The 27,174-nt window shown below is 40.6% G+C and overlaps 1 protein-coding gene across 3 annotated transcripts in view; it reads right to left on the bottom strand.

Annotated features, from left to right (window-relative positions):
* Positions 1-27,174, bottom strand: part of AFG1L (AFG1 like ATPase) — a 127,257-nt gene that overhangs the window by 84,086 nt on the left and 15,997 nt on the right. For all 3 annotated transcript variants that reach the window (XR_016441157.1, XM_090037644.1, XM_090037652.1), the window contains exons 3-6: positions 19,948-19,999; positions 19,229-19,330; positions 9,111-9,241; positions 2,488-2,587 (exon numbers count right to left, since the gene is read on the bottom strand). Coding sequence is in view for 2 of the 3 variants with exons in the window: in XM_090037644.1 (XP_089893770.1) it covers positions 2,488-2,587; positions 9,111-9,241; positions 19,229-19,330; positions 19,948-19,999 (385 nt within the window). In the remaining variant the exon portion in view is untranslated. The remainder of the gene's footprint in view (positions 1-2,487; positions 2,588-9,110; positions 9,242-19,228; positions 19,331-19,947; positions 20,000-27,174) is intronic.

Here is a 27,174-nt window from a genome sequence, read left to right as displayed (position 1 = left end):
CATAAATAAAATTACAAAGTATACAATCCTTCAAATTTTCACTAAATACCGCAAAAATTAAAATACGTTATAATGCAATATGTATTTGCATTTTAGAGAATATATAAAATAATAAATATAATCAGTTAAACAGCATTTTATATATATATATTTATATATAAAATGCTGTTTAACTGATTATATTTATTATTTTATATATTCTCTAAAATGCAAATACACACACACACACACACACACACACACCCCTCTTTAACTAAAATGCCTTTTCTGGAAAAATCACTACAGGGAGAGAATATTTTATTATAGTGGAGTTTTCACTTTAAAAGCTGTACTATGTACTACTAAGAATGGGCTATTCCATTTTATTAATACTGTTGCCATCTTTTTGCAAGGACCCAACACCTGTTAACAGGGCAAGACAATAGTAAAACAGAGGCACCAGTCACAAATTTCCACTAAAGGATGAGACTACATTTGATTTTTATTCAAAGGTACGTTGCAGTCATGTTTATGGGTTACAGCCATGTTGGGCTTCATTGTTTTATGAGATGTACTAACATTTAATGGTACAGACACAAGGTGGCATCCCTGAACAATCTGCAGGGTAGCAAATTCTGCATCCTAGCCAACAGCAAAGTTTGTATACAGACCTACAAGTGAAAATGGTACATGGCTAACAATGATTGTCAATGCATAATTTTTTAAAATAAGAAACAAGTGAGTGCAAGATTAGCTGGGGAAACCAGTGAATATTAAGAACTGTTTCCCATCTAGTAGTATTTTAAACATGCTGTTTGAGTATGATAAACCTACCTGTACTAGCTCCTCTAGTGAATGAGCACTAGTTGCCTTGTTTTCACTCTACTATTTTCTATTTTGGGAGAGCAAGGCGGGTGTGGGAAATGGAGGTTTTTGGAATCCCAGCTTTACTTTTCCCCCAACATACATTCAGTGTTTCCCTCTCACATTCCAGAACAGCAGTATGTGTAACGTAAATGTGGCACTTAGCCAATGAACAGGGTCAGTTTTCCCTCTAGCTAAAGTGCCACCTTGTGTTTCTTTATCCATAAGGAGGGGAAAAGAAATGCAGAACTCCTAAATTTTGGTACTTTAATGAGAATAATGCAGTGTATTAATGCCACACTACATCATGGACAAGGATTTTATTTCAGACGTGTCTTTAGATAGCAGGATTGATTCCATGTACACAAGAGGCAGGGGTGCTATGGTTTGCCCCATCAAATAGCACCACAACTCCACACCATGATGATAATCCTTACTGGAAACTGCAAGTGCAAACTAAATATACCCCATGCAGTTGCAGATTCTTTGTGGCCTTACATACCACTGAAGAAATGTACAAAAGCAGATAGATGACAGAACCCAACCGGTTTAGATTTATTTAAAAGGATAAAGAGGTGGGACCAAAGCCAAACTCACTATTTTATCACCCCTGAATTAAATTGTTTAAAGCTATGCTCTTAAAAACGACTCCCGAAACTGAACTAGTGCATGATTCTTTTTTGTGTACAGCTCAAGTTGCATTAATTATTCTCTTGCTATAATTCATAATTGGTCAAGCAAGTAACAAGCAAATGCTATGCAACATTCCAGTTATAACATTTAAACACTATTTTGCCTCATTCAAATATAGAATTTTTCTCTTTTTTAAGTTCAAAAGCTTTGGCAATTGTCTTACAAGCGAACAGAATTTTTAAAGCCTTTTGCTGTCACTTGAATTAAAAAAAAATTCATTAAAAAACAGTGCTAGACAATTCAAAACTTATGTTATTAACACTGTGGTTTTAAAAGTGTCATTTAGCAACAAAAATAAGATTCCTTTATCTTACGTGAATAAATCTTTTCAGATTTTGAGGTTTAACTATGTTCATAAACAGGCCAACTTTATGAATATATATAAGCTTTTGTTCATAATCTGGACTTCTCTGTTGTCAGAAAATGACCCCAAGGCAGGCAACACAGTCAGCTCAGTAGGTTGCACCCAGCCACCCACCTACCCACCCAAAGAAAAAAAGTAACATGAACTCCCAGGTTGCCAAAACTGAGGGAAGAAGAAATTACTTGCTTCCTCTGTGATCCACGCTCTGGCTCCTGCTTTCTTGCCTACCCAATCATGAGATAGCTTTTCACCCCTCTTCTAACTCTTCCCACATCACCAAACTCCCAGCTCTTGGTCTGGGGGGCGGGTGTGGATGGAATATAAATCACTTCAAGAGGCTGTAGATGTAGAAAAAAATTGGTAGTCAGGTGAGAAGACCTGAAGTCAGGACTCCAAATGCACCCTTTCTTCCAGATAAAGGGAAAAAACAGGAAGGGGTCTGTATTGTATAGCGAAAGTATGAGAGTCTCAAAAAAACACTAAAAATCTTGTCAGCATTAAAAGTTGAATAAATACAAACTAACTTCTATAAGAGGCTTCTTAAATTCACAGTGCTTGGATAGTGCTAGCAATGCATTTGGTTTTACCTTCCGGTGGCCTGTTGGATGTTGCCACAACAACCACCCCATTCTGGAACAGATTTTCAAAAAGCTGTTTCAGAATCATGGCATCAGCGATGTCAGTGACCTGTGGAAGACAACACATTTGTTTTATCCTGCTTTCAGCTTCTGCTGTATAGATCTGCAAATGGCTTCATAGTTTAAAAAAAAATGGCTTGTTAGTAAAATCCTTGGAGAAGGATTCTAATTATTGCTTGGGGAAAAATAAAGGGGATAATTAATAAGCAGAGAATGCATGACAGTCTTTTAAAACTTGTCTGCTCTTTATTACAGAACCCCATCATTTCTTTACCAATTGCTAAATGATTCCATGTTAACTTCTATTATAAAACTACAGGTGGGAGCCACAGAAAACAGACCTAAACATTTAAGAGGCCTAATTAATTAGAAGCAACATGAAATAACAGAAGATAGATAAAGAAAATACACACCGGCTGTTTTACATTTCTATTACCTTTGTAGCAAAGGTTCGGAGAGGTGACTTTAAATGGTCATGGGACTTTAGAAATAAAGACAAGTAGCCAACTATACATAATCAGCTGCTGTTGAAAATAGAATGATATGACATAGATACTATTGTGTGATTGTTGCACAAAACAATTCAACAGATGGCCCATCACAAAAATAAGCAATTTCATTGTTCTTTTTAAGTGCCTTCTATTACTGTCCATGAATAATCAAAAGGCACTGCAGTCACTTCCAGCATAGTCAGCCTCTTCTAACCTTCAGACACAAAACATTCACTTTAACAAAAAAGGGGTGGTACAAATAATACCAAAAAAAATTTGGCAAACAATAAGCAGTAAAGTGAAAATTCTTAGACAAACTATTTACGAAGGCTGATTATAACTCATAATATTTGGAAATGGAATAATACAAGCTTACAACGTCAAAAATACTGGGTGTGTCTACATGTGCACATTGAATTCGCATTAGCCCAATTTAAGGCACATTAAGGGCTTGTGTCTACATGTGCATGCACAAATAGTTAAATAACATTAGCGAACATGTAGACATGCTAATGTGCATTAATGAGATATGCGATGTGCCCATTGACTTAGGACTAACTTTAGTCCCATGTCAGTCCACACACCTGCCTTAACGTGCATTAGTGTGTGCACGTATAGACACACGGCTAAAAAGCCTTAATGTGCATTAGGCTAACATGCATTAAGTTTAGATGCATGTAAGAGCACATGTAGACATGCACCCTGTGTGTTAGAAAGAAAAATGTAGTAAACCTTTCTGAATACAGAGAAATCCAGTTTTATTGGTAATAATCAGAGATTATAGAATCTTGCAGACTGGCTAAAAACCATGGACCAAACAACAAACGAGGCTATGGGTAGGAAGGATGGATTCTTTCACCTCACCCCTCTGTCATATCCGCCTGTGCCTTGTCTTACAAGGGACCTGCCTATGTGGTGCCACATAGCAGGGCTGGAACCAGGGGCTTTGACCACGCAACTGACAGATGACATCCTGTGTGCACAGGAAGGTGGTAAGAGTGCTTCTGCCAATACAGCTTACTGATGTTCCCCAAATTGGGTAAGCTATACCAATAAAAAGCACTTTTTACTCGTATGAATGCATCTAAACTAGGGCTTTTGCCAGCATAAAATGCTGAAAAAACAATTACACTCCTTACAAACATTACTAGACTGGCAGAAGGTGTATACCAGACCTTAGGCTATAAATGCTTCAGAAGCAAGGTCATGGAGGAAATTAAAGTAAATGAAAGACACACTGCTTCCAGCCTCTGCTTAATCTACTGATTTGTGGGGAGCTAGGAAGGACAGAGATGGACCCTGCTTTGTCATCTATTAGAGGCAACAGGGGGAACCTTAAATGAAAGCAGGTTTTTCCTTACCTATCAACAATCTCTGGGCAACTATTCACTTAGTTCAAGGGTGAGGTTTCATTTTTTTTCTAGCTCAACATTAAACCATTTGATGAGTAATACAGTATGCAAACTGGATACATCATAAATTACCCAGTGTCCAGCCTACACTCTGTTCAGAGCCATGGAGATATTTCTTCCAAAGTTTGCATATGCTAACTCAAGAACACACTTGTCAAGTTTGGTTGCTTATATATTAGCTATTGTTTTCCTAAAGGTTCTCCTGAATTAATAAAATGTCATAAACTTCCAAGACAAGGCTCTTTGTGTGAATCTGATATCTTTTATTAGACCAACTTAAATAGTTGGAAAACAATTACTAAGCAAGCTTTTGGGTTCAAAAACCCTTTGTCAGGCTAAGGAAGTTTCAGCAGTTGGTGTGTGCTCTTCCTGGATGGAATGAAAAGTAAAGAAGTCAGAGGCTGGGCTGGTATGCATACAAGACAGGTAGTCCGTGAAAATGTAGAATGAGGAGTCAATGGGTGGTGGGGGGGGGAGAGAGAGAAGGGGGATGAATAGTGGAGAGATACCTAGGGAGTCAGATGTCAGGCAGGTTATCATGTGTCATAAATCCAATGTCTATATTTAGTCCATGATTTTTAATATCCAGGAGGTTGATGAAGTGGAGTTCATAGGCTCGTTGTCTCAAAAACTGAAGACATGGAAAGGGAAGTGGCACTTGCATCATTTGATTTGGAAGTCAAGATCGCTGAGTTTCTGCACAAACACTCTAGTACAAATAGTTTTGCCAACTGCTTGTACACATTGATAGTACTTTAAATAAGAAATCAGAGCACAAACACAAATTTTAAAAGCAACTGAAAACCTTAACTGAGCCATATAAGAGAGGTGTTAAAATTGTGAAATTATTCTGTTACAAACTAACATTTTTTTAAATTGCACAATATACAACACAGTATACTGTTTGAAAAAGGACATAAAGGACTGAAAAAAATTTATTTATCTATTCTACAAGGGAAATATTTATAATGGAGTAAAAAGAAAGAAAGTGATAGCTTTGTTGGCAACTTCCTGGGTGGAAGTTACAAAATTTTAATGTCACCTTACTAGAAAAAATAAAAACTTTTGAAGCTATATAAATAAAGCAAGAGTCACTTTGTATATCAGAAGATGATTTATGCTCTTTTGATCTTGTATAGTTTTTGAATGGTAGGATAATTTTATAGGGTAAGCAAACAGAAAACAATAACTCAAGCATTCTCATAGCTCAGGTTTTTTCTGTACCCAGCTTTCATTACAACCAAGAACAAAAGAGAAGGCTACAAATTACCAATAAGGAGAGTCTCCTAATGGAGAGAATGGAGAAATTTCATTAGCATTTAAGAGAAAAGATTTTTATGACCTAGCGCTGCTTTCCATTATGACTCACTTAAGTAAAAAAGAAAAAACTAATAGTTAATTTACATCTGTAAGTGCTTGAGACTCAGTCATCCACTGATTGGTACAGCTCCCTATAATGAATGACAAACATAAGCATGTATTATCAGTAATTAGTATTAGCTCAAAAAATAAGAGCATAGTTTTTTTATTAGAGGCTTTTAATAGCTTTGCTGGTTTGTAAAAACTGTCTAAATTGTAGTTCTTTTTAAACCCAAGTGATATCGATAGTATTTAAATACTGTCTCTGCATGATCATTCTGCTTACCAAGTCAGGATTCTATTTTCGTTAACATTACTACTTGCCACAAGTTACAGTATAGTACAAAATTAGAAGCCCTAATTACTTATGTATAGAGTTGTTTCAGAACTACCCAAAGTAAAAATAAATCTTTGACTTTACAGGCTTTTACTGTAAAGCAATAAAATTATAATTGTAAATAGCACAAATCTTGTTTTTTATGTTCAGGGCCAATTTTAAAAGGCCATACAATTTGCCTGGGTATAAAAAAAAAATTGTTAAATATTTACAGTAAAGTCCCATGGATCAAAGATTGTGAAAAGGAACACCACATAGTAAACACTGCAAACTTTGGCACTGAAGAAGTTTTTGGAAAGATGTAGTTGCTCAAAGGCTTAACGCAGCCAATAGCATAGCAGAAGCCACACCACTACCATAAAATGCACCTCTACTTCAAAACATTAATTATTTTAACATGGAAACATGTAAAATAATTCAATAGACTCATATACTTTTCTATGTCATTTAGTTAAGAGTAGTTACTCTAATTCCTTCTTTAACTCTTTATCCTACCACCTACTTTCAGGATACTTTATAACATTGTCTTTATAACATCATCATTGACTCTGGCTGGGGGTTTTGTTGGTCTTCCTCCAGATGTTAAATGAGACTTGCCAACTTCAACAATGAAGAAATACAATGATTTGCGATTTGATAACTGCTGAAATAAAAGTATCTTTAGTGTCTTCTGCTAGGAATAACATGGAATCTCCTGTCACTATATATATTTCTTCAGAGACACTGTCCACTTTTTTCCTATTTGTATCAATAAGTACCTGAAAGATATTTCAAGTCAATCTAAACAGCTATTCTGATCATGTCTACTTCCACATTGTAAGACCACGGTTCTACTGTGGGAGCATAGACCCTTGCTTCCTTCTGTTATCATTTAAATAAGTCCCAAGTTTTCAGTTTGGACAGCAATTTTGTCTGAATGGTCCATTATTTTCTCTGTCTCTTTTGCTTATTTTCCTCCTGTTGTACCTGCTTAAATGCAAACATGTGAAACTGTGAGTAAAATCTTGCCAGCCACACTTCTACTGTGAAAACAAATGAGTAGATGCAACTCAGTATTATGAACATTACCTCTTTTTAAGGTATTTTTTATTATTACTTCTACTATCAAAATAGATTTCCAAGTCATTCTATTCTATTACTTTGTGACTTGGGCAAGAAAGCAGTGTACTGAGAATGAGAGGCCTTAGTAAAATTTCAGAAAAAAATCAGAACTCTTTGTTAGTAATCAAAACCTATGTAGTACTCCATTGCTTATACATAATATGATTTGCTACAAATAAGACCCCTTGTGCTGCTGCTTTCAAAGCTTTAACTTCACTGTGGGTTTATAATAGAAGCAATAAATTAACAAGAATTGATATCTAAGATTTAAACGAAAGTTCAATAGCTGGGAAACCCCTGCATGTGTTCCAAGTAATCCTGTTGCATTTCCTTCTCAGCCAGACCACAAAGACAAAAAGTTATTTGATTCAGGAATGAGACTATTAAACCTTTAGCATGTCAACAGGGGGAGCAAGCAAGCAACCTGAGAAAAGCATCAAGAAGAATCAAAGTCTACCTTTGGAGTGCTGAAAGTATACAGTAGTGAAGCCCCTGACAAAGCAGCGGGTGAAAACCCACTCCTATGCAAGAGGAGAGTTATTTCCATTACCACACCCAAAACTGCGATTACAGAAAGGCCTCCTAGACAACTGTTTAAATTGTGCATCACTGAAAGCAGCGTGCTTACCAAAAATCTTCAGATTGCTTAACAGGAGAAGCATAAAATGCTGCATTGCAGAACCTGTGAAATATAGTTCAACACAGCTGTCTCTTCATACTCACTTCTATATAAAATTACCTTCAAACAATGAGGCTGGAAATCAGAAAAAAAAATACTGCATTCAAAGGCATAAGGTAAAATCCCCTGCATTAATTCAAGGTGAGTTTTTAAATTCCAATCCAAGTCCTAGAAAATGTAAGCTATAAGTGTCTTCCATTAGAATAGGACACGGGCAAAGAAAGCCAGAGAGCAATCAAAAACAAGGAGAAAACCCAGAGAAAATTCTACAGCGAGGCATGAAGATTAATATAGTAATGGCAAATACCTGTACCTGATACAGGGTTTGAATTGTCCTAGTAATATTTTCTAGATGGATAGAAGAGATCAGCAGTAAAACATAATGAATAAGTCAAGAACTCTTTTCCCAGATGGCAAATGAAGCATGCCTATCTGTGAAAACTTCAAAGACTAATCAATCTTTCATAACAGGAAAAATGGCACACACATTAAAACAATTAATTTTTACTTGTCTATTACAGAGTTTACTTGTCTTTGTAGAGCAGCTTCTCTCCCCAAAATTTCTTTAATGCACTTGTGAATTTTCAACATAACATTATGAGGCATATTAAAAATAAAGACCTCAAGAATTCTGGAGAATAAAAATAATTTAATCAAGTTAGTTTATGCAAAATATTTTGTCAGTTTATTATATATTTTCATACTGAATTCAATAAAAACTGCTTATGATTTAACTGGTGTTTACACAGTGCTGTCAAATAGACTCCAGCAGACCCCATACAAAATTACAGTTGCATTGGACACGATGTTCCCAAGTCCTTGATCATAGTCACTCAAAGATTTATTTGGTTATTTGAATGACAGTGACTAGGAGATACCAAGCAGGTATCAGGATACCAATGCACTCAGCACTGCACAAACATCGCAAAAAGGACATGTCTACCCCAAAGTGCTCATATAATCATCTCTTTAAGCATTAAATATCCCTACAGTGAATGAAATGATAATAATGTAGTGAAAATACTTGAAGTACATTAATCCAATTAACTTCTTCAGGAACTGGAAGCACAATTCCTATTCTTGAATTTTAGCCTTCTACCAATATGACTTATATGAAAAGTAAGAGATTCTAGAGTAAAAGATCAAAAACTTCAGGTTTTCCTGAAGTTATGAAACAATACCTACTTACTCACCTGAAATTCATCAAAACATAAGAGACAAGCTTCTTCACTTATTTCCTCAGCTACTGGGGCTATTGGGTCATATGATTTGGCCATAAGCCCTGGTTTTCTTTTTGGCAAGCTCTGTTTAAGGCGGTGTATCCCTGAGTTAAGAGAACAAAAATTAAAACATGATGTGTATTCCTTTATATGCTCCAGAGGAAAAGCTAGAAATGCACATTTTAATTTAGATACTAAAATGCAAGAGCATGAGCACTATATTTTAATTGGGCAAATAGAGTAATTTTTAAAACTTTTCATGTATTACAGATTTAGTACACTGCGTTTTCCTGCTTAAAATGTGTCAAATACTGCTTTGTAAGCCTCCTGGATCCTGATGATATCCACCTTCAAAGGGTGCAACTATTTTCATTGTTTCAAAAATCCTGCTGTTTTAATTGATAAAGGTTTAATTTTGTCATACTTAATTTATTACTTTGACTTTAGTTTGATTTCTTTGAGATCTCTAATATCCAGGACAATCTTCAAAGTATTTCAAAGTCAATCAGGGAAATATGCAATGTTTTAAGTCATACTTACAACTCTGTGGTCAAATTCTAGAATAAGAAGAAGAATCAGCTCAGAGAAACTAATCCCTACATTTCTGAACTTTACTTGAGAAAGACGGCATACAAAGTACTATAGTACAATATGACACTTTAGCTTATACTAAACAGAATCTCTAACACACTAAAAATCAACACTTGGTAAAGACAGACCTTGTGATGAGAAGTTAGTTTTATTAAGAACAGACATACTGCAACTTATGTACTTATTTGGTCTCCAAAATATGGACCACTCCGTGCAGTATTGGTCACTGTGTCACAGTGAATCATCATTGGTATGCTGTGGATGCAACATAGGACTACAACTATAATCAAATTTATGATTTATTTTGACATAAGGATGTTAAATTTTGAGGGAAAGATCAGGAAGGCTCCCAACTTGAAAACAGAAAACTTCAAAACAATCTTGAAGAAGTTTTGAGAGAGAAAATGAGTCAGCAATGTGACACTAACACAAAAAAAAGTATGAAAAGTTATGCAATCTGGGGCTGTATTAACAAAAGCACTGTATTCAAGACACAGGAGGTGACAGTATCCCTCTACTCAACTGCTGGTTAGGCCCCATCTAGAGTATTGTCTCCAATTCTAGGCACCACATTTTAAGGATGTTGAGAAAATGGGGAGGATTGGAGAGCAAGTGACAAAGATGATAACCGGGTTGGAATTCAATCCATAGAGGAAAGGCTGGTAGAACCAGGTCTGTTTAGTTTTAAGAGAGGGATATGATAGCAGTTTTCAAATATTTGAAAGCTGGTCATAAAGAATATAGAAAAGCATTGCTTTCTCTTACCACATAGGACAGGACATGAGGCAACAGATTTAAACTACAAGGCAGATCTATCGTATTTATTCAAATATAAGATGAGGTCCCCCCCATCAGGATATGGAAAAACACTGTTCATCCTGCATTGCATACAAGAAAATCTTATTAAATATGTTGCTTATCATTAAACTGTTGTCACAAGCAGCATGAAAACCAACTATAGAATTGATTAAATGAAGCCAACGCTGAGAATGACTATGAAACACATGGCCCATATTGAGCAATCATACTAGGAGGAAGCTTTTTTTGGGGCCTTTAAAAATAATGGAAGGGTGTTACTTCCACAGGGAACTGGCACCAGGTCTAGAGGTACTGCAGTATTAGGCTGGGATCAGGAGGGTCAGAGCCAGCCCTGACACCCTCCTCTTGGTGCCCGAAATGAACTTCTACATTTTTTTTTTTTTTTTTTTTTGGCTAAGATCAAAAGATGCTGATGGGAACCTACAGGAGGGTTTTTTCCAGGTCAAATTAGCCAAATCTGTTCTGAACCCTATCAGTTAAGCACAACTCAATCATTCAAAATGCCATATGTGGCACTACAACGAGCAAGTATCCTCCACCCCAGGCTTTTCAGTCTGGGGCTTCAGATACCCCCAAATCCATATGACAGGTATCCTACGTTCAGGCCCAAACCTGGAGGTCCTGAGGCTCAGATGTCCACCAGTCTCACTTGCCCTTAGCCAAATGGCCACACGAGCAAGCTGGGAATAGTTCCCACAAGGACAGCTTACTACCGACCATCTGAATTATTCAGTGCAAGATAAGATGCACCAATTGCGCTCAGTCCCTCTTAGCGCTGACTCTTTTTCAAGTCACCATGGGCCATGCCTACTAAATAGAATGTGACTTCTGTTTCATTCCCACAGCTGAGCTGTGCCTTTGTTTCCCATTTCCAATTATTCCTATATCCTCATGATCTTTAAATGTCTGGCAAACATCACCGAACAGGGCACCAAACAGTTCACCCAGAAACCCTGTCTCAGCCTGGTGCATAAGATTAGTATGTCCCTGCCCTCCATGGGGTGGAAGCAGACCAGGTCACCCTGTGCCTCATCTGCATATAAATCTTTGAAGGATCCTAGGACATTGACAATACCTAGTTCCAGTGGAGAGTATCTGGAGTATACAAACATACTGAGCAATTCATGGGGTTACCACGGCTTGAAATGCTATCGACTCTGCTGGGGCCCAACCCAGTGAACTATATGATAAATTATAAGCTTTTTGGCTTTCAACTAATATATTATGTATAGTTTGCACTAGTTGAATGAAATACTGGAGACTGTGGTGGCTATCTACAAGGAGCTGTACACCGAACGACCAGAGGACCTGTGGGACCTGTAGGATTGTCTGCAGATGCTCACCCAGATGTTTGGAGAGGGCAAACAGCTGATGCTGGTAAAGGAGTGGACCCTGGAGGAGGTTGACAAAACCCTCTGCAGTTTTGGGATCAGGTGGGCCCTGACCTACTCGAGGTCTTCAAAGACTGACTGCGAGAGGGCCACCTGGGGACAGGGATGGACCAGTGCCTCATGACCTGGGGGCAGGGATGGACCAGTATAAGAAGGGTCCAAGGGAAGAGTTGAAGAACTGGAGGCCCATAACTCTCCTGAACATCAACTATAAATTGCTGGCCAAGATGTTGGCTGAGTGCCTTAAATCTGTCATAGGGACAGCAATCCATGAAGACCAGATGTGCACAGTGCCAGGGAGACAGATTCATGGAGCCCTGATGCAGCTATGGGATGCTCTGCAATACCAGCAGGAGAGGGGCTGGAGCAGTGCCATGCTGAACTTTGACATGGGAAAAACCTATGACTGAATATCCCCCCGATTCCTGTTCGAGATGCTGAAGGAGATGGGGGTCCCACCAACCTTTGTCACCTGGATAAAGATACTGTACATGGACATAAGCAGCTGAGTGCTGGTAAACAGGCACCAATTGCAATGGAGTTGGGGGTCTGGCTGTTGGGGGTCCCACGCTTCACAACATCTGCACCTCTAGCTCAATCAAGAGGAAGCTAGGGTCCTGGCCTACATGGATGACCTCAACATCCTCTGCATGGACAAGCGGTCGATTAAAAAAGTATTGAAACACACACAGATACATGGAGTGATGGCAGATGCCAAGCTAATTTTGAGTAAAAGCACTTGCCAGGTACTGGGTGATCTGGGAGACTTGTTGTCTCTGGGGGTCCCCATACCCCCACAAGGAGGTGAAGATCCTCAGCTGGAGCTCAACACAGAGCTAACTGGGTGGAAGGTGTGGGAAAAGACAAAAGCTAAAGTTAATCAGAAATAGGAACTGTGCCACATGCACTGCCTGTCAAAGGGGGGGGGCACATAGCACTCAGGAAGGCAGTGCTGCTACTGGTGCTTCTGTAAGTTGCCCTTGTCTTCCCCAACTTGGAACAAATTGCCCACACAATCCAGAGGACCATATGCATCTTCTTTTGGGGCTCTGGATTGGAGAGAGTGAAGAGGAAAACCTTGTACAAGGCTAAATGGACAGGGGCCCGAGGAAAGCCAGACATAATGCTTTTCCTCTCGGCCAAATACATAAGCCAGATATGCAAACTGGTAACTGGGGCAGAGCCTAAAACAGTCTGCTTCATGAAGAATTTTCTGGTAACATGCTACGATGTTGGAGGATACGTGTGCTGTCACCTAGCTACCTGGGAACCGCCGTGGTTCTATAGAACCCTGGAGCAGTTCCGCAGCAAGTATGCACTATAGATGGCCTGATGACCCTAAGGAACCACCACAAAAATGCAGGAGGTGGTGAGGAAACAGGATGTGGTGTCAGCCATGGACCTACTCCCCAATGACACCTGCCAAGCCACGTGGGAGAGGGTCATCCACAAGGACCTGCAAAAAGAGCACAAAGACATGAAATGGCAAGTAGCCCACTGCATACTCCCAGTATCACAGAGAAACCAACTATACTGTTCCAGGAAAACCTGCCCATGGAAAGCAGAAACAACTGACCACCTCCTGTGGTAGTGTCCTTTAGTCAAAGGGGTGTGCAGGAAAGTGTTTATACAGTTCTCAAGATTGTGACAGGGTCCAAACCCTGACCAGAGAAGTGGTGCTCTTTGGGCACTTGTCCAAACAGAAGGGGTCCCTGGTGACCTACTTAAATCAGTTCATTTCCTACTTTAGAAATGCCTATGGAAGTCCAGGAACTTCTTCATATATGAGCGCACAAACCTCTCAATAGAGGCCTGTGTCAGAATGGGACTAAGCAAGATGCAAGGGTACTACAGGAAAGTGCTGGAAGATGTTGGAGAGGTGGTGGGGATCATCTAAAGGAGGATGAACTGGCAAAGATTGTTCAAGGGCGTGACCCATGAAGAAAGTGATGACAATGATGACAATGGTGGTGGCAGCGGCGATGAGGAGAGAGAAGAAAGTGACAATGGCAGTGATGACTGAAAGGACTGGGAAAGAAATAGACGGGGTGGAGGAGAAGGACGGGGTAAGCTTAGGGTGTAGGGAAAAGTTGCGTGTCTTTGTGACTGGCAAGGGTGATGGCGATGAAAATGCAGGTGTGTGGACATGTAAGAGCGCAGGTGCTCAGTGCAGATATTGTGATGGGAAGATGTATGACGTAATGGCAATGATATGCTTTGGACTGTCAAGTGAACCATAGCAGCCACAGGACAGTTTTCGTAGAAGTACTGCAATATATATATATATATATTTGCAAAAAAGTATATTTTGTACTATATATAAGTAGCTACAAAAGTGCTGCTTAAAAGTGCTTTTATGAAGTACCTGTGCTAAAACCCACAGCAATTTCAAAAAGGTAAAATACCTTAATTCTGGATAGTACCCATAGTAATTTGCCTATATGTAAGTTATTACAGGCATGTTCATTTCAAAGTCAGTGTTTTCAGCTTTACGCCTTACTTCCATGCATTTAAGGGAGAGCAGGGTCTGACAGTAAGGGGGAAGAGGTTGCAGGAGGAAGTTGTGGGGGGAGGCAGCAGAGGACAAACTGGCCACCTAACCCTCAAAATTTTATTTTCCCTGCTGTAGCAGTGGGAGGGGACAAATTCAAGGCAAACCTGCAATAATTAAATTCTATACCTGCAAAATTATAACAAATGTATACATTTTCCAGGTATAAAATTGAATTCTTGGGGTCATCTTGTATTCAGGGTTATCTTATATTTAAGTAAATACAGTAGCTCAAAACTCCAAAAAAAAATTTCTAGCTGCAATAATAGGAGGAGAAGAGAACAAGTCACAATAGGGCAAGAGTTTTCAACCTTTTTTAATAAGTATACCCCCGGTGGGCAAAGCAGAGGTGTGATGAGCAGTGGCAGTGCTCCATCCCCACCTGCCCCAGCGTATCCCCTGGGATCTTTCAAAGTATCCCCAGGGGTATGCCTACCCCCCCAGTTGATAACCCTTGCCATAGGAAATCTGTGGTGGTTTGCTTTTGGAGGTTTACTAAGAGGACAAGAACCTGTTTAGGCTGCTTTAGAATAGTGGTTCTTAATAGGGGTGCACTGATACAGATTTTTTGGGTCAATACCGATGGCCTATTTTTAATGAGCCACATCAGCCGACATCAATCCAATTGCTTTCGTGCATTCGGGCAGCTTGGAGAGCAGCATCCAGCAGTAAGTCTGTTGTGGGGGAAAGGGCATGGGGGATAGATCAAGGCCACACAGAGAGGGAGGGAGTGGGGCAGAGCTTAGGATGCAGCCATGAGTGGCTTGTTAGGGGGAAACAGGGGGTGGGGAGGAAGGGTGGTGTCTCATGCTGCTACATGCATTCCAGAAGGACATGGGGGGGCATGTTCCCCCAAATCTGTGTGTGCGGCAAGGGTGGGCTGCCGCTGTGGGCTGGGGCCAGGAGTGGCACTGGACTCTTCCTGGTGCAGGGGATGGGCTGGGCTGGGCTAGGCTCGGGGTGGGTGGTGGCAACACCAGGAGAGGGACTACAGGGGGCTTCAGCCACCCCAAAATTCCCCGTAGCCTTCGCTTGGTGCCTCCGCCTGCCCCAAGTGCAGTCTAACCCTGCCCCCAACTTGGAAGAACCCAGCACTGCTCCCAGTCCCAGCAGCAGCCCACCCTCGCCCTGCATGCAGATCCGAGGGCACATTTCCCCCATGCCCTCCCAGGGTGCATACAGCAGTGGGAGCTGCGCCCCCGCCCCCCCACCCATGGCCCCTGGACGAGCTGCTTACAGCTCCGTCCTGTATCCTGCCCCAGCTGTGCAACACCTGCCCCAGCCCCACTCCCACCCTCACCACAGGGGCCACCATCTGCCCCCTCCCGCCCCTTCCCTCACAACAGACTTACCAGCCAAACCCAACTGCTCCCCATGCTGCCAGGCTGAGTTCCTGGCTGCTTGCATGCTGCACTGCAACTGCACATGCATGGGGCATTTATCAGAGACATTATTAGCCACATTAGCCAAAAAAAAAGCCAACTGCTGATACTGTCAATTTTCCTTATATCAGTGCTGATCCAATATGGGTCTTATGTATCAGTGCACCTCTAGTTCTTAACCTTTTCAGAGTAAGGGCACCCCTCCATACCTTTATTTGAACATGGCAGTATTCCCAACCAAGAACCATTGTTATGCTCAACTTATCTCAGTGATTCTCAACTCGGTGTCACAACTGTCACTGGTAAAACTGCCCCATGTATGTTGTGCATAGGCAGACAGGAATGGGCTCTGGTACATGCATGCTCCTCCTGCATTAGGGTTCTCTGATAACTCTAAAGCAGGAGGGAGCTTGCTTATGCTGCTGCCCTGATGGTTTTAACCTACATGGCATTTCCTAGAAACAGAGACATGTGGAACTGTTTCATATGCCTCTGTTTCCACGTGGAACTTGATGGGAAATGGAAAGGCTGCAGCATTAACCAGCTCTCCTGCCTGATTTAGGGTTATCAGACACCCCTACTGCAGGAGATGCATGGGCATACTGCATCCCTGCACAGAGGGCGTTTTACCTGGCTGCTGCCTGTGTCACTACACCACTGAGGGGTCTTGGGGCCCGTCGTTTCAAAGCCACTGCCTTAGGAACAGCAAATCCTGCATCTGTACAAAGTAATGGGTACCATAAAGTCCCTCCCAGACCTGTGATTTCTAAAAACAGTTGATAGGAATTGTTTATAATGATAAAAACTTTGCATAATGTTGGAGTTACGATACTTGATGTGATTCTTCAAGAGGCTGAGAATTATTTCTTTACAAGTGTTCGGCATTCTGGAATCAAAGAACTTGTAAGTCATTGTCTAAGGTACTCTAATACAGTTCCCCAACTTGAAACTTGTAAATAGAGGTACACAGATATACTGGTCCATTTCTATCGGCACTGATAAAAGAAAAATTGACTTTATCAGCAATGGGCATTTTTTGGCCAATGTGGCTGATAAAGTCACAGACAAATGCCATGTGCATGTGCGTGCAACATGCATGCAGGCAGGAGTGCAGCCCCGGCAGCTTGGAGAGCAGCATCTGACTGGTAAGTCTTTGAAGGGGGGAAAAGGGGTGTGGGAGGACAGATCCAGGCCCTCACAGTGAAGGGGGGAGGGAGTGGGACTGGGTCAAGGGCAGAGGAAGGGGCTGCCCAGCTGGGCAGGGCAGAGCACGGGACAAGAGCCATGGGTGGCTCATCTGGGGGGCAGCTCCTGCTGCTGTGAGCACCCCTGGGCATATGTCCCCAGGATTTGTGCGTGGGGTGAAGGCAGGCTGTGCACTATGGGCCCAGGGCTGGGGGCTGTGCAAGGGCTGCACTCGGGCCTGGTGGTGGCAGTGCTAGGTTGGGGGCCTACAGGGGGTATGGGTAATTTTGGGGCAACTGTAGCCCACCTCATACCCTCCCTCCCCCAAGCACAGCCTCCTGCCCCAACCCACAGTGGACAGCCCACCTTTGCCCCATGCACAAATCTGGGGGCACATGCCCCCCATACCTTGCCAGAGGTGTGCGCAGCAGCAGGAGCTGCCCCCCCTCACAAGCCCCCTTGCCAGATGAGCCACCTGCAGCTCTGTCCCTCACTCCGCCCCAGCTGGGCAGTGTCTGTCCCTGCCTCAGCCCCACTCCCTTCCTCACCACGTGGGTCTAGATCTGCTTCCCCCCATGCCCCTTCCCCCTACAGACTTACTCGCCAGATACTGCTCTCCAAGCTGCTGGGCTGCATATCAGTAAGCTGACTGGTATCAGCCAATATGGCTGGTTAATAATCAGCCATCAGCACTAGCCAAAAAAATCCTTATCAGTGCACCCCTACTTGTAAATAAGTCCACAATGTTCGGATGCTTCCTGATATTTAGGATGAATTTCCTTTTACTATATTTATCAACATATTCCTAGTTGACATCAGCTTTGCCTCTCTAAAACAGCTCTCATCCTCAGTAGTGTTTAAACCCTTCAAATATTTTTATGCTTAAAAGGACTCCTGAGACTTCCCACTAATGATTTTCTCTTGCCTTATGCAAGGGCATCCAATATCATGTTGGACAGTCAAGCAAGGGTTTTTCCTTTTAAATATTCTAGAAATAAAGAGAGAAGAAATAACAGATGAGATTAAGTTCACTATTTGGTATTTCATGTTGTATACATTTTGACTTTTCCCCCCCTCCTTCCACCTCTTTCTGCCTATATTTTATTAATATTCTGAAGAGTTTTTCTTTTAGTGGTATATGGGTACAGATTACTTGCTGAAAACAAAATACCTCATGAAACTGAGAGAGGGGTCAGACAACAACAACAAAAGTAAAATTTATATTGCCCTATGTTACCAGCTGTGTTACCTGATCTGATCCTCACAACATAAGGTGCTGTGGTTGGAAACATTTCCATCCAGGGTTGAGAAAGGAAAGCAAAAGAACAAGGGTAGCAATGAATGAAATAACATGATTATTAAATAAGGTAAATACAGACCTTGATAGCATTAGCCTATATTCCTCCAGGCTTAATGAACTGATTTCATTATTTCTAAATTGTCCCTACTAGAAAAATGGCTAGTCTAAGGTTTAATAAATCAAATAAATCAAGTAATGAAGTGCCTTTTGAGGTTTTTTTGTTTGTTTGTTTTTTTAACTGGTTTTAAAGTGCTCATTGGGAATAATCAATCTCAGTCTTAAAAACATTCCTTTACCTAACTGTAAAACACGTTTCTGTTTGTCACATTCTCTAGGTGGAAGATATCTTCCCCCCTAGCCCTGTCTCCATTCTTTCCTCTCGCCCCCAAACTTAGTTTTATTTTCTCTCCTTTTTCTCTCTCTCCCTCTCTTTAGAACTGTGGAGTATTATGTTCAAATGAAGCCACCAACTGAGGCCAAACATAGTTAATTATAGTTCTGATTTTACACATAAAATCTGGCTTTTTTGGAACAGCATCACATTATCACATTCAACATATAATTCACTATTGGCATCAATAATCTATAGAATTTAGTGTAACATACTAGGTAAATAAAGGATATCAAGTAAATGAATACAGAATATACATCTAATTTCATACATACTCAGCACTATATTATCTTTTGAGGAGGCATTCCTAAACAAACATGCTGCTAGTATCTACACTGGAATAAGAGAAAATCCTTTCCAAAACCTGTTTTTATTAGTTTTTTAAAAGAGAGTCAAACTGGCTCATATGAAAAGAAAACAGGTTTGCTTTATAGATTTGACATTTATAAATCACAGTAAGTATACGAAAATTTGCACTTACTTTTGTGTACATCTAGCATGAAACCATGAAAATGGACTCTCTTTTTCCTCTCTACCTCCAGATGAGAATAAAATATGTCCATCACCATTGTCTTTCCTGTGCCTTCAAATAATAAAAAACAAAAACACAAACACACCCTACAGGTAGTTAATTTAACAACAGTAGGTACTGATTACAATAATGATTGTTCAATAGCTTTGAACTAATGAAAGTAGCTCTTCTGCAGAACAGTACAAGACCAGCTTGTTTGGGAAGAGGTTATATTTTATGTTTAAATAGCTAGAAGAACAGCTGTACTTTTATTTTTTCATACTGATTGGTGTACACAAATGGCTCAAAGCCCTGTACAAGGGGCTGTATGTCTTCATATGAAATATCCTCCATATTTTCCTTAAGAGCAAGGGTGTTTTTGCGGTATATTGGCACAGTTGGAATACATTCTTCCTTTCTTTTCTCTCTCAATCAGTATTTAATAATATGGTTAATTTGGGCAATACCATGTCAAAATCAGAAATAAATTAATGAACAAAAATGTAACTGCTCATAGACTCCTAACTCTATTTAAAAACCATCTCATATTCTAAAAGAAAACTAGCCTGAAAAGCTCATAAAATGCAAGTCATTTGCTATACAAATGAACTTTAACATAAAAATGATACCTTAGAACTTCAGTAAACACACAGAGAAAACTTTTTAGTGAAATCTCTGATGAAACTTACCAACATCTCCATAGACATAAAGGCCTTTTGGAGGTTTTCTTTTTGCAAACAGCTGCAAATCATGAGAAAAAACCATCATTTTATTTAAATATAGTATGTAATACATCTAAGTCTACTGCTGGCTGAAAGAAAACCAGGTGCATTGAACTAAATAAGGCTACAATGCAAAATATTTTTGATAAAACATTATTGATATGGTATTATTTTATACTCATTTGAAAAAAATGATGCCTCTAATAAATTACTAGCTCAAAAACTGATATGGAATCCATGTGGATTGAAAGGTGAAAATGGGCCAAAAATCCTGAAAACTGGTTCATGTGAAATGTGGCCCATTGTTCTTGGCACATGCTATTTAACATCACATACAAAACTACTGCAACTTCACTCAATTCATGATCAAAAACTCTTCCACCAAGCTCTTTGAGCACACAGAATGGAAAGAATTTAGGAACATTGATTTTGTACGGTGAACCAGTATTTGCAAGTATATATTCCAGATCAGCAGCAATGTTGAGGATGTGATTGTAAAAAGAAGGTAGAGTAGCAATGGTGAATATTCCATCATATCTCTTCATCCAGTACCTCTGAGCCTAACTTATGCTCCTTTAAACTTCATTCAAAGCAATGGAAATACAACAGCTAGAAATATGTCTGTTTATCCACAAATCATTCAACTTGGAAGCAAGTATTTTATTCACCACTATTTTATCTAGTTAAATGCATTTATCTTGAATGCATAATGTTGAAGTGTTTTCAGTCTCTGCTTACATGTATTTGACACACACTCTACTGCTTTTGAATGCTCATTTTTGGAATTTCACTTCTAACTGGAAATACTTTTGTATAGGTGGCTTTGTGAAATAGTTTGCATTTATCTTAAGAGTCTCAGTTTACTTAATTTTTTCAATAACTGAGCAGAAACATTTGCAAATATGTAACTTTAAGCAGAAATAGTTTATAAAGAAAAGAACCATTAAAAAATTCTAATCAATTTGCAAAACTAAAACTGACATCCACAACTGTATTTCACAAGGGTACTTGTTTGGCTATTTTAAAATGCTGCAATTTGAGAGCTATAAAAGCAAAGCAAGAACAGAGGAAAATTAAAATTACAACCCTGTGGTCTCATTTGGAGCTGTGTAATTGCTAAACAACTTGAATCTAGAGCACATTTCAAAATACAGTGTTATATTAAAAAACAGTGTTTTTTTTCTAGCAAAACAGTCATTAATAGACATATAAAAGAAAACATAATGCATGACCAAAACCAGCAAGATGCATTTCTTAGATTTACATGCCTTTATAGTACCAATATCTCTCACAAATATGCAAGGCTGACAATTATAATAGAACCACTTACAAATTTAATTTAGAGCTACATTAATATGATACTCAAAATTTATTAATCTAATCTGCAGTTTCAACAAGGTTTCAGATGTTCTGAAACAGTTCCATTAGCAGAGATGACTGCAACTATTTGCTAGTGCTTTGAAAATACAGCACGACAATTTAATTGATGAACATTTTTCTGTGTCCGTTTTCTTTAAAAGGCTTGCTCTCCATACAACTGCTAACTCTCAAAGTTGGACAGTTAAGAAAGAAAAACAGAAGAAATGGAGAAAGGGATATTTGTATAAAAATGCAGAACCAAAAACATATCTTTTAAAAAGAAAGAGAATTTCTCTAGATTAAATTTAAAATTACTGATCACAATTTGTCTTTTTTCATTTTTCACACAGAGAAATAAATACATTATTTTTAAAGATAAAAAACATCTACTAATGCAACACAGTTTCTACAGCTTTGAAACTCATATACACATACACACCAAGAAACTTAAAAAAGGCAAGGCTAACAGGTGCATTACATATACCTGTATGGTATGCATGGTATGTGCAGTGATACCTACACAATAACACAAACTACTGTACGCAATTTTTCTGCTCCAAAGCGCCTCTCTCAGCTGCTTAGAATTTCCCTGAAATTCAGTGTTTTGACAAGATATTCTGCATGTTTTGCTCTTAATTTAACAACTGGTATTTCTGGAAAGTCAACATGAAAATGTTCTGGGCCAAAGGAAAGACTTGTGATTATCTGGACTCCGTGAAGGTCCAAATTAATGTTTGGGATCAAAGAATTTGTCGTTATAACAACATACGTTTGGTAAATGATACAGAATTGAGAGAGGAAATGGACAGATACTATTAAAACAATCTCAGTGAATAATCAGTGATTGCCTCTGAACTTAAATTTAGTCCCGGGGCAAGCTCTACACACTAGCAGAAAATACATCAGAATCTTTTCACATCCTAATGAATTAATTTTTTCTTTCAGCTGAAGTTGCCAGGAAATACAACATAAGGATTACATTTCGGATACATCTTTGAAAACCCTGTCAAATAGTATAGCAAATGGTTTATTTAAGATTCTTAAACCTAAGAGTTATATTTTTAAAATTTGAATATTTTTCATTTAAAAAAATTACCAGAAGTTTTTGAGTACTGCCAAACACAAATTTGGAAAAGTCCTAAGCCAGGATGCAAAAGTCACAAGATTAGCTTAAAAGTCTCATAATTAAAAAATAATAATTTGAAGTTTTATTTATTTTGAGTATTTTGATTTATTAACTTTTTTATTTTGGTCATATTTCCAAGGGGTTTTTTGGTGATTGTAAAGGAAGAAATTATTACTGAATGAAATGTACACTTCTTCCCATAATCTTCAGAAGCTTAAAAAGGTCTATAAGTAAAACACGAAGGCTGTTTACAGACATGAAAAAAACCAAAACAGCATTTTACTTAAGCTCAGTACACGTCCACACCAAGCACAGTGCATGCCCAGTTTGACATGTCTCACCCAACGTCTGTATAGATCAGGCACTTCAGCGGGGCTTTTTGGTGCTTTTATCTAATAGCTGACTTTTTTCACATCTGTCAGCAGCCTATGATTGTGAAACTTGCAATACAATTGAGAGAACTGGCAACATTAGATGGATATCTTTAGGACAGAGCTAGCTGCCAGGCCAAACTTCTGTATTATATTGATGAAAGTCAGTGGAGGGTGTGGCAAAACAGGAATCTGAGCTAGACAGTATAGAAACCTGCAGGAGCCAGAGAAATGTAGGAACTTCTCCTATAAAAGGAAAGCCATAAGGTTGAGTTTATTAAACATCCAATGCACTTGAAGCTTCAAATAATGAATGAGAGAGAGGACTGCACATTCTAATATCTCATCTACAGGGGAAAGGTTTTATTGGTCAGACTAGTATAACCCTATGCACAGTTGCTTCTACTTCACAGCATTTTCTTCCATTTTTATTCTAAAACAGCTCCCAGGGAACAAAGTAATCTAAGGAAGGTAAGTTTTTGCCACAAACACACTTGCAAGAAAAACAGCTAAAGATTTGTGGCTTTAGCTAGTCTGATAACCCTCCCAAGAGGGGCATTCAGGATATTGCCGAGAAGTCTCAGTGGTTTCCTTAAGTCCTGACACAAATGAATTGGAATAATCTGGATATTATCTCATTAATACATTACATTCAACTACACCGCTTCATGTGAGGAATCACTGAAATAGGTACATACAGAAGATCTGTATTTTTATTATTTTGCCAAGTTTCTACATGTACTTTACTCCGTTGTATTGTATTTCAACTAGTAAGTTTCATCCAGCTTCATATTCTCCTGTTAAAACAAACAAATAAAACCAACCTTCCTTTATTTATCACTATTCTATTCCATCCCCAGTACCATTTTGATAGAAACTTTCACTTCAAGCCAAAAAAATCCCGCATTCTTCCCAATTTTAACAATGGGTCTTGCTTTTTATTTTCAATCTTGGAAATTACAAGAAGTGATAATTATTCCTAAGAAAGCTAAGAACTAAGTTTAAGCCATTTTAGGTCAGAATCTATTTGTCAATATCCAATTATTCGTTCAAATATACAACATTTGGAAGGCAAGTCTCTAGTTTCAAGAAAATAGTAGCAGGAGATTAGATATTAGGGTGGGGTAGGGTAGGTAAAATATGGCTTGAGGGATCTGGCCTGCCAACTGATTGGATCCAGCCCACAGGTGAGTACCCATGAGTTGATTGGATCTGGCCCGCAGCTGCCCTTGCAGCACCCTGCATAGGGCCGAGCCCTGGCTACTCCTGGCCACTGGCCCCAGCCCCAGCCAGCATGCATAACTTCTCAGCAAGGCTGTTCCCAGTGCAGCTGCAGCTGCCCATGTGCTGTTTCGCTTCCCCACCCCAGCCTCCAACAGCTCCACCTCCTCCTGCTGTGCCTCCCTCTGGGCAGGGGGAGGAAGCTTCAGCCAGGTGGATCCTGTTCCTGCATGCGGGGCTCCAGCTCCTGGTTGCCTTCCACCCGCTCTGCCCACCCATTGTGATGAGCAGCCACCCGCAGGCGACCAAGCAGGTGGAAAGCAACTAGGAGCTGGAGCCCCGTGTGCTGGGCCAGAATCCAGCTAGTTGGAGCATCCCCCATACCTGGAGTGGCACAGCAAGGGCAGGAGGAGAAGGAGCCGCTGGAGTTGGGGGGAGCTGAGTGGTACCTGGGGGACTATAGCAGCAGCAGGGCCAGGGCAGGTGTGGGTGGAAGCATGGTACAGGTTGCCCCAGATGAGAGTTGCTGAGGCTTGACACCAGCTACCTGTAGCTACTGGGCTGCACTGTGCCCCAAACCCCGCAGGGCTCTGCCTGCCCCCACTCACCCCAGCTCCTGCTGCAGCAGCTCCGGGAGCAGCCAGTGCCAGCTGCCTGTATGGGTTGCACCATGCCCTGGTGCAGGCAGCTGGTGTCAGCCACTCCTGGGGTCACCGCAGCCAAGGTGGGGTGAGTGCTGTACCCTGCACCACCCAGGGCGCTGCTTGTCCACACATACCCTGGCCCAGGGGTGTGCAAAATGTAGCCCACAGGCTGGATCCAGCCCATGAGGCCATTCTATTTGGCCTGCAGGACCCCTGAAAAAATTCAGAAAATAAATATTTATCTGTCCTTGGTCCCTGTCAAAAATGACAGAAGCCAGGGGCAGTAGGACCCAGGGGGAGCCCCGGCGGGCTCCTGCAAGAGCAAGGCCTGCCCAGCCCCGCCCCCCCAGCCAGAAGCCCCAGTATGGGCTTTTGGCCTGGAAGCATGTGGCTCCTTATGGCTGCCCCAGCGCAGGAAACTCAGGTAAGGCGGGGGGAGGGCAGGGGAGCACCACAAGCAGGGAAGGAGCTCTGGTGCTGAGTGTGGGGAAAAGCAGACCCTCGCCCACCTCATGGCCAGTGCTCCACACTGCAGCCACTCGCAGCCCACTCAGGAGCAGCACTCTTGTGCAGCCCTGGGAGCAGCACTCCTCCCCCCACCCCTTCCCTAGTCCCAGCCTCACCGCCAGGGGAACCTATCCCTATTTATTACATTGTAAAGTGGGTTCACTTTATGCAAATTCAATTTATGCACTGTTCTCTGGGAACGCATGTACCGCATAAATCGAGGGAAACCTGTATCTTATTAAAGGTGTGTGTGTGGCCCTCAACAGCTCACCAGAACTTAAGTGGCCCACCAGCCAAAATAACTTCCCACCCCGTACTAGGGAATATCCTTTATTAGAGAGTAGGTCTGGCACACACTCTCTTCTCAGATCTTCTTTTGGTTGCAACTGTATCTGAAAACATTTTCATGGCCCTGAGGCAGGTCTGCAGTTGTTCGTACCCTACTTCAACACATGGTTTCACCAGGAGTCGAGGCTGTCTCAAGTAATTAAAATATAGCCACCATTAAAATGTCCAAATTGGTGTTTATGCTGCAAAACTTGAGATCTGCAACATGTATACAAATTTGTGGTCTTGAACTTCAGTTCCAAGATCTAACAATACATAAACACATAGGGTCATCTTTTCTGAAAGTTGAAGAACAAAATTAAATAAATACAGTAAAATCACTGCTCAAAACCAAAGATTATTAGCTTTGAAAAACATAAATGTATCTAACTTCAAATTCATTTCAGCTAATCCAAGGAATTATCCTTCACTGTTAGCAAATGTCATGAGGAAGAGAGCATAACATTTTTAAAACCGCTCATTTTTTAATTTTCTGCTATGTTTAAAGCTAACATTGCTTTTTTGGGGAAACCTGCAGTAGGATTTTTAAATTATATATAATACTAAGGTTTGTATGCTAATATTATTTTCACTGTAACTTTAGCAAATTCATCTTGACATAGTGGGTTGTAGATAGGCCTGAGGATGTCCCCAAGTGACTGGATTTCACTGGTGGGTGAATGTGTGCGCAGCTGTTTGGCTGGAAACCAGTTCCAAGGCTGCCTTCATTGGGTGAACATGGAATAGTTGGCAAGTCATGATGCTGGGGAATTACTAGCTGAACACAACCACCTATGACCATCAGCTCCAAGCAGTAGAGTTCTACCACCAGAGCTACACCAGCCACCCCAAATTCAAGAGAGGCCAGGACTGGGGTAGAATCAGTGCATCATGGGATGCCTGGAAAATAGATTGGGCCAGTTGTCCCAAGACAATATCCTAGCACAACCTTTCATACACACATTGCAATGTCCCAACAGAAACTATCAGTACCTCTCCTGCGTTCATTTTCAGGCCTTGCCCTGGAACACCAGCAATGGATATCTGCTCATAACCTGAGACTTAAGTAATGCTAATTGAAAAACAGAAGCGTTTTAAAGGAACTAGTAGTCAGCACCACAAATGTAATAGTGAATTCTACACATTCTACAACTGAGGGCATCTGACCAGCAGTAGATAAAGAAATGTGCTGTTACATGATCCCTACTGAAATGAATATTATCCCTCAATGATCAAGTAGCAATCATGACTATAGGCACCATTGCCAACTAATGTGATGATCAGTCAGCCCTCTCAAACTACAACCCTATTGTGTTCATAGTTACATACTTTCTAGGGTCGGAAGAGACCTGAGCAGATCACTGAGTCAGACCCCTGCCATGGCAGGAAAGAGTACTGGGGTCAAATGACGCCAGCAAGGTGTACATCTAACCTCCTCTTAAAGACCCCCAGGGTAGGAGCCAGCACCACTTCACATGGAAGTTGGTTCCAGATCCTAGCTGCCCTGACAGTGAAGTAGCGCCTCCTGATATCTAGCCTAAATCTACTTTCTGCCAGCTTGTGACCATTATTCCTGGTCACTCCTGGTAGCGGTCAGGGGAACAGGGACTTCCCCAATGCCTGCTGGTCCCCTCTGGAC

The sequence above is a fragment of the Crocodylus siamensis genome, chromosome 1 (genome assembly GCF_052110815.1).
Source record: "Crocodylus siamensis isolate JL-2025a chromosome 1, ASM5211081v1, whole genome shotgun sequence".
NCBI lineage: Eukaryota > Metazoa > Chordata > Crocodylia > Crocodylidae > Crocodylus > Crocodylus siamensis.
The sequence above is the reverse complement of the archived record's forward strand: the minus strand, read 5'-3'. Positions and strand labels throughout refer to the sequence as shown.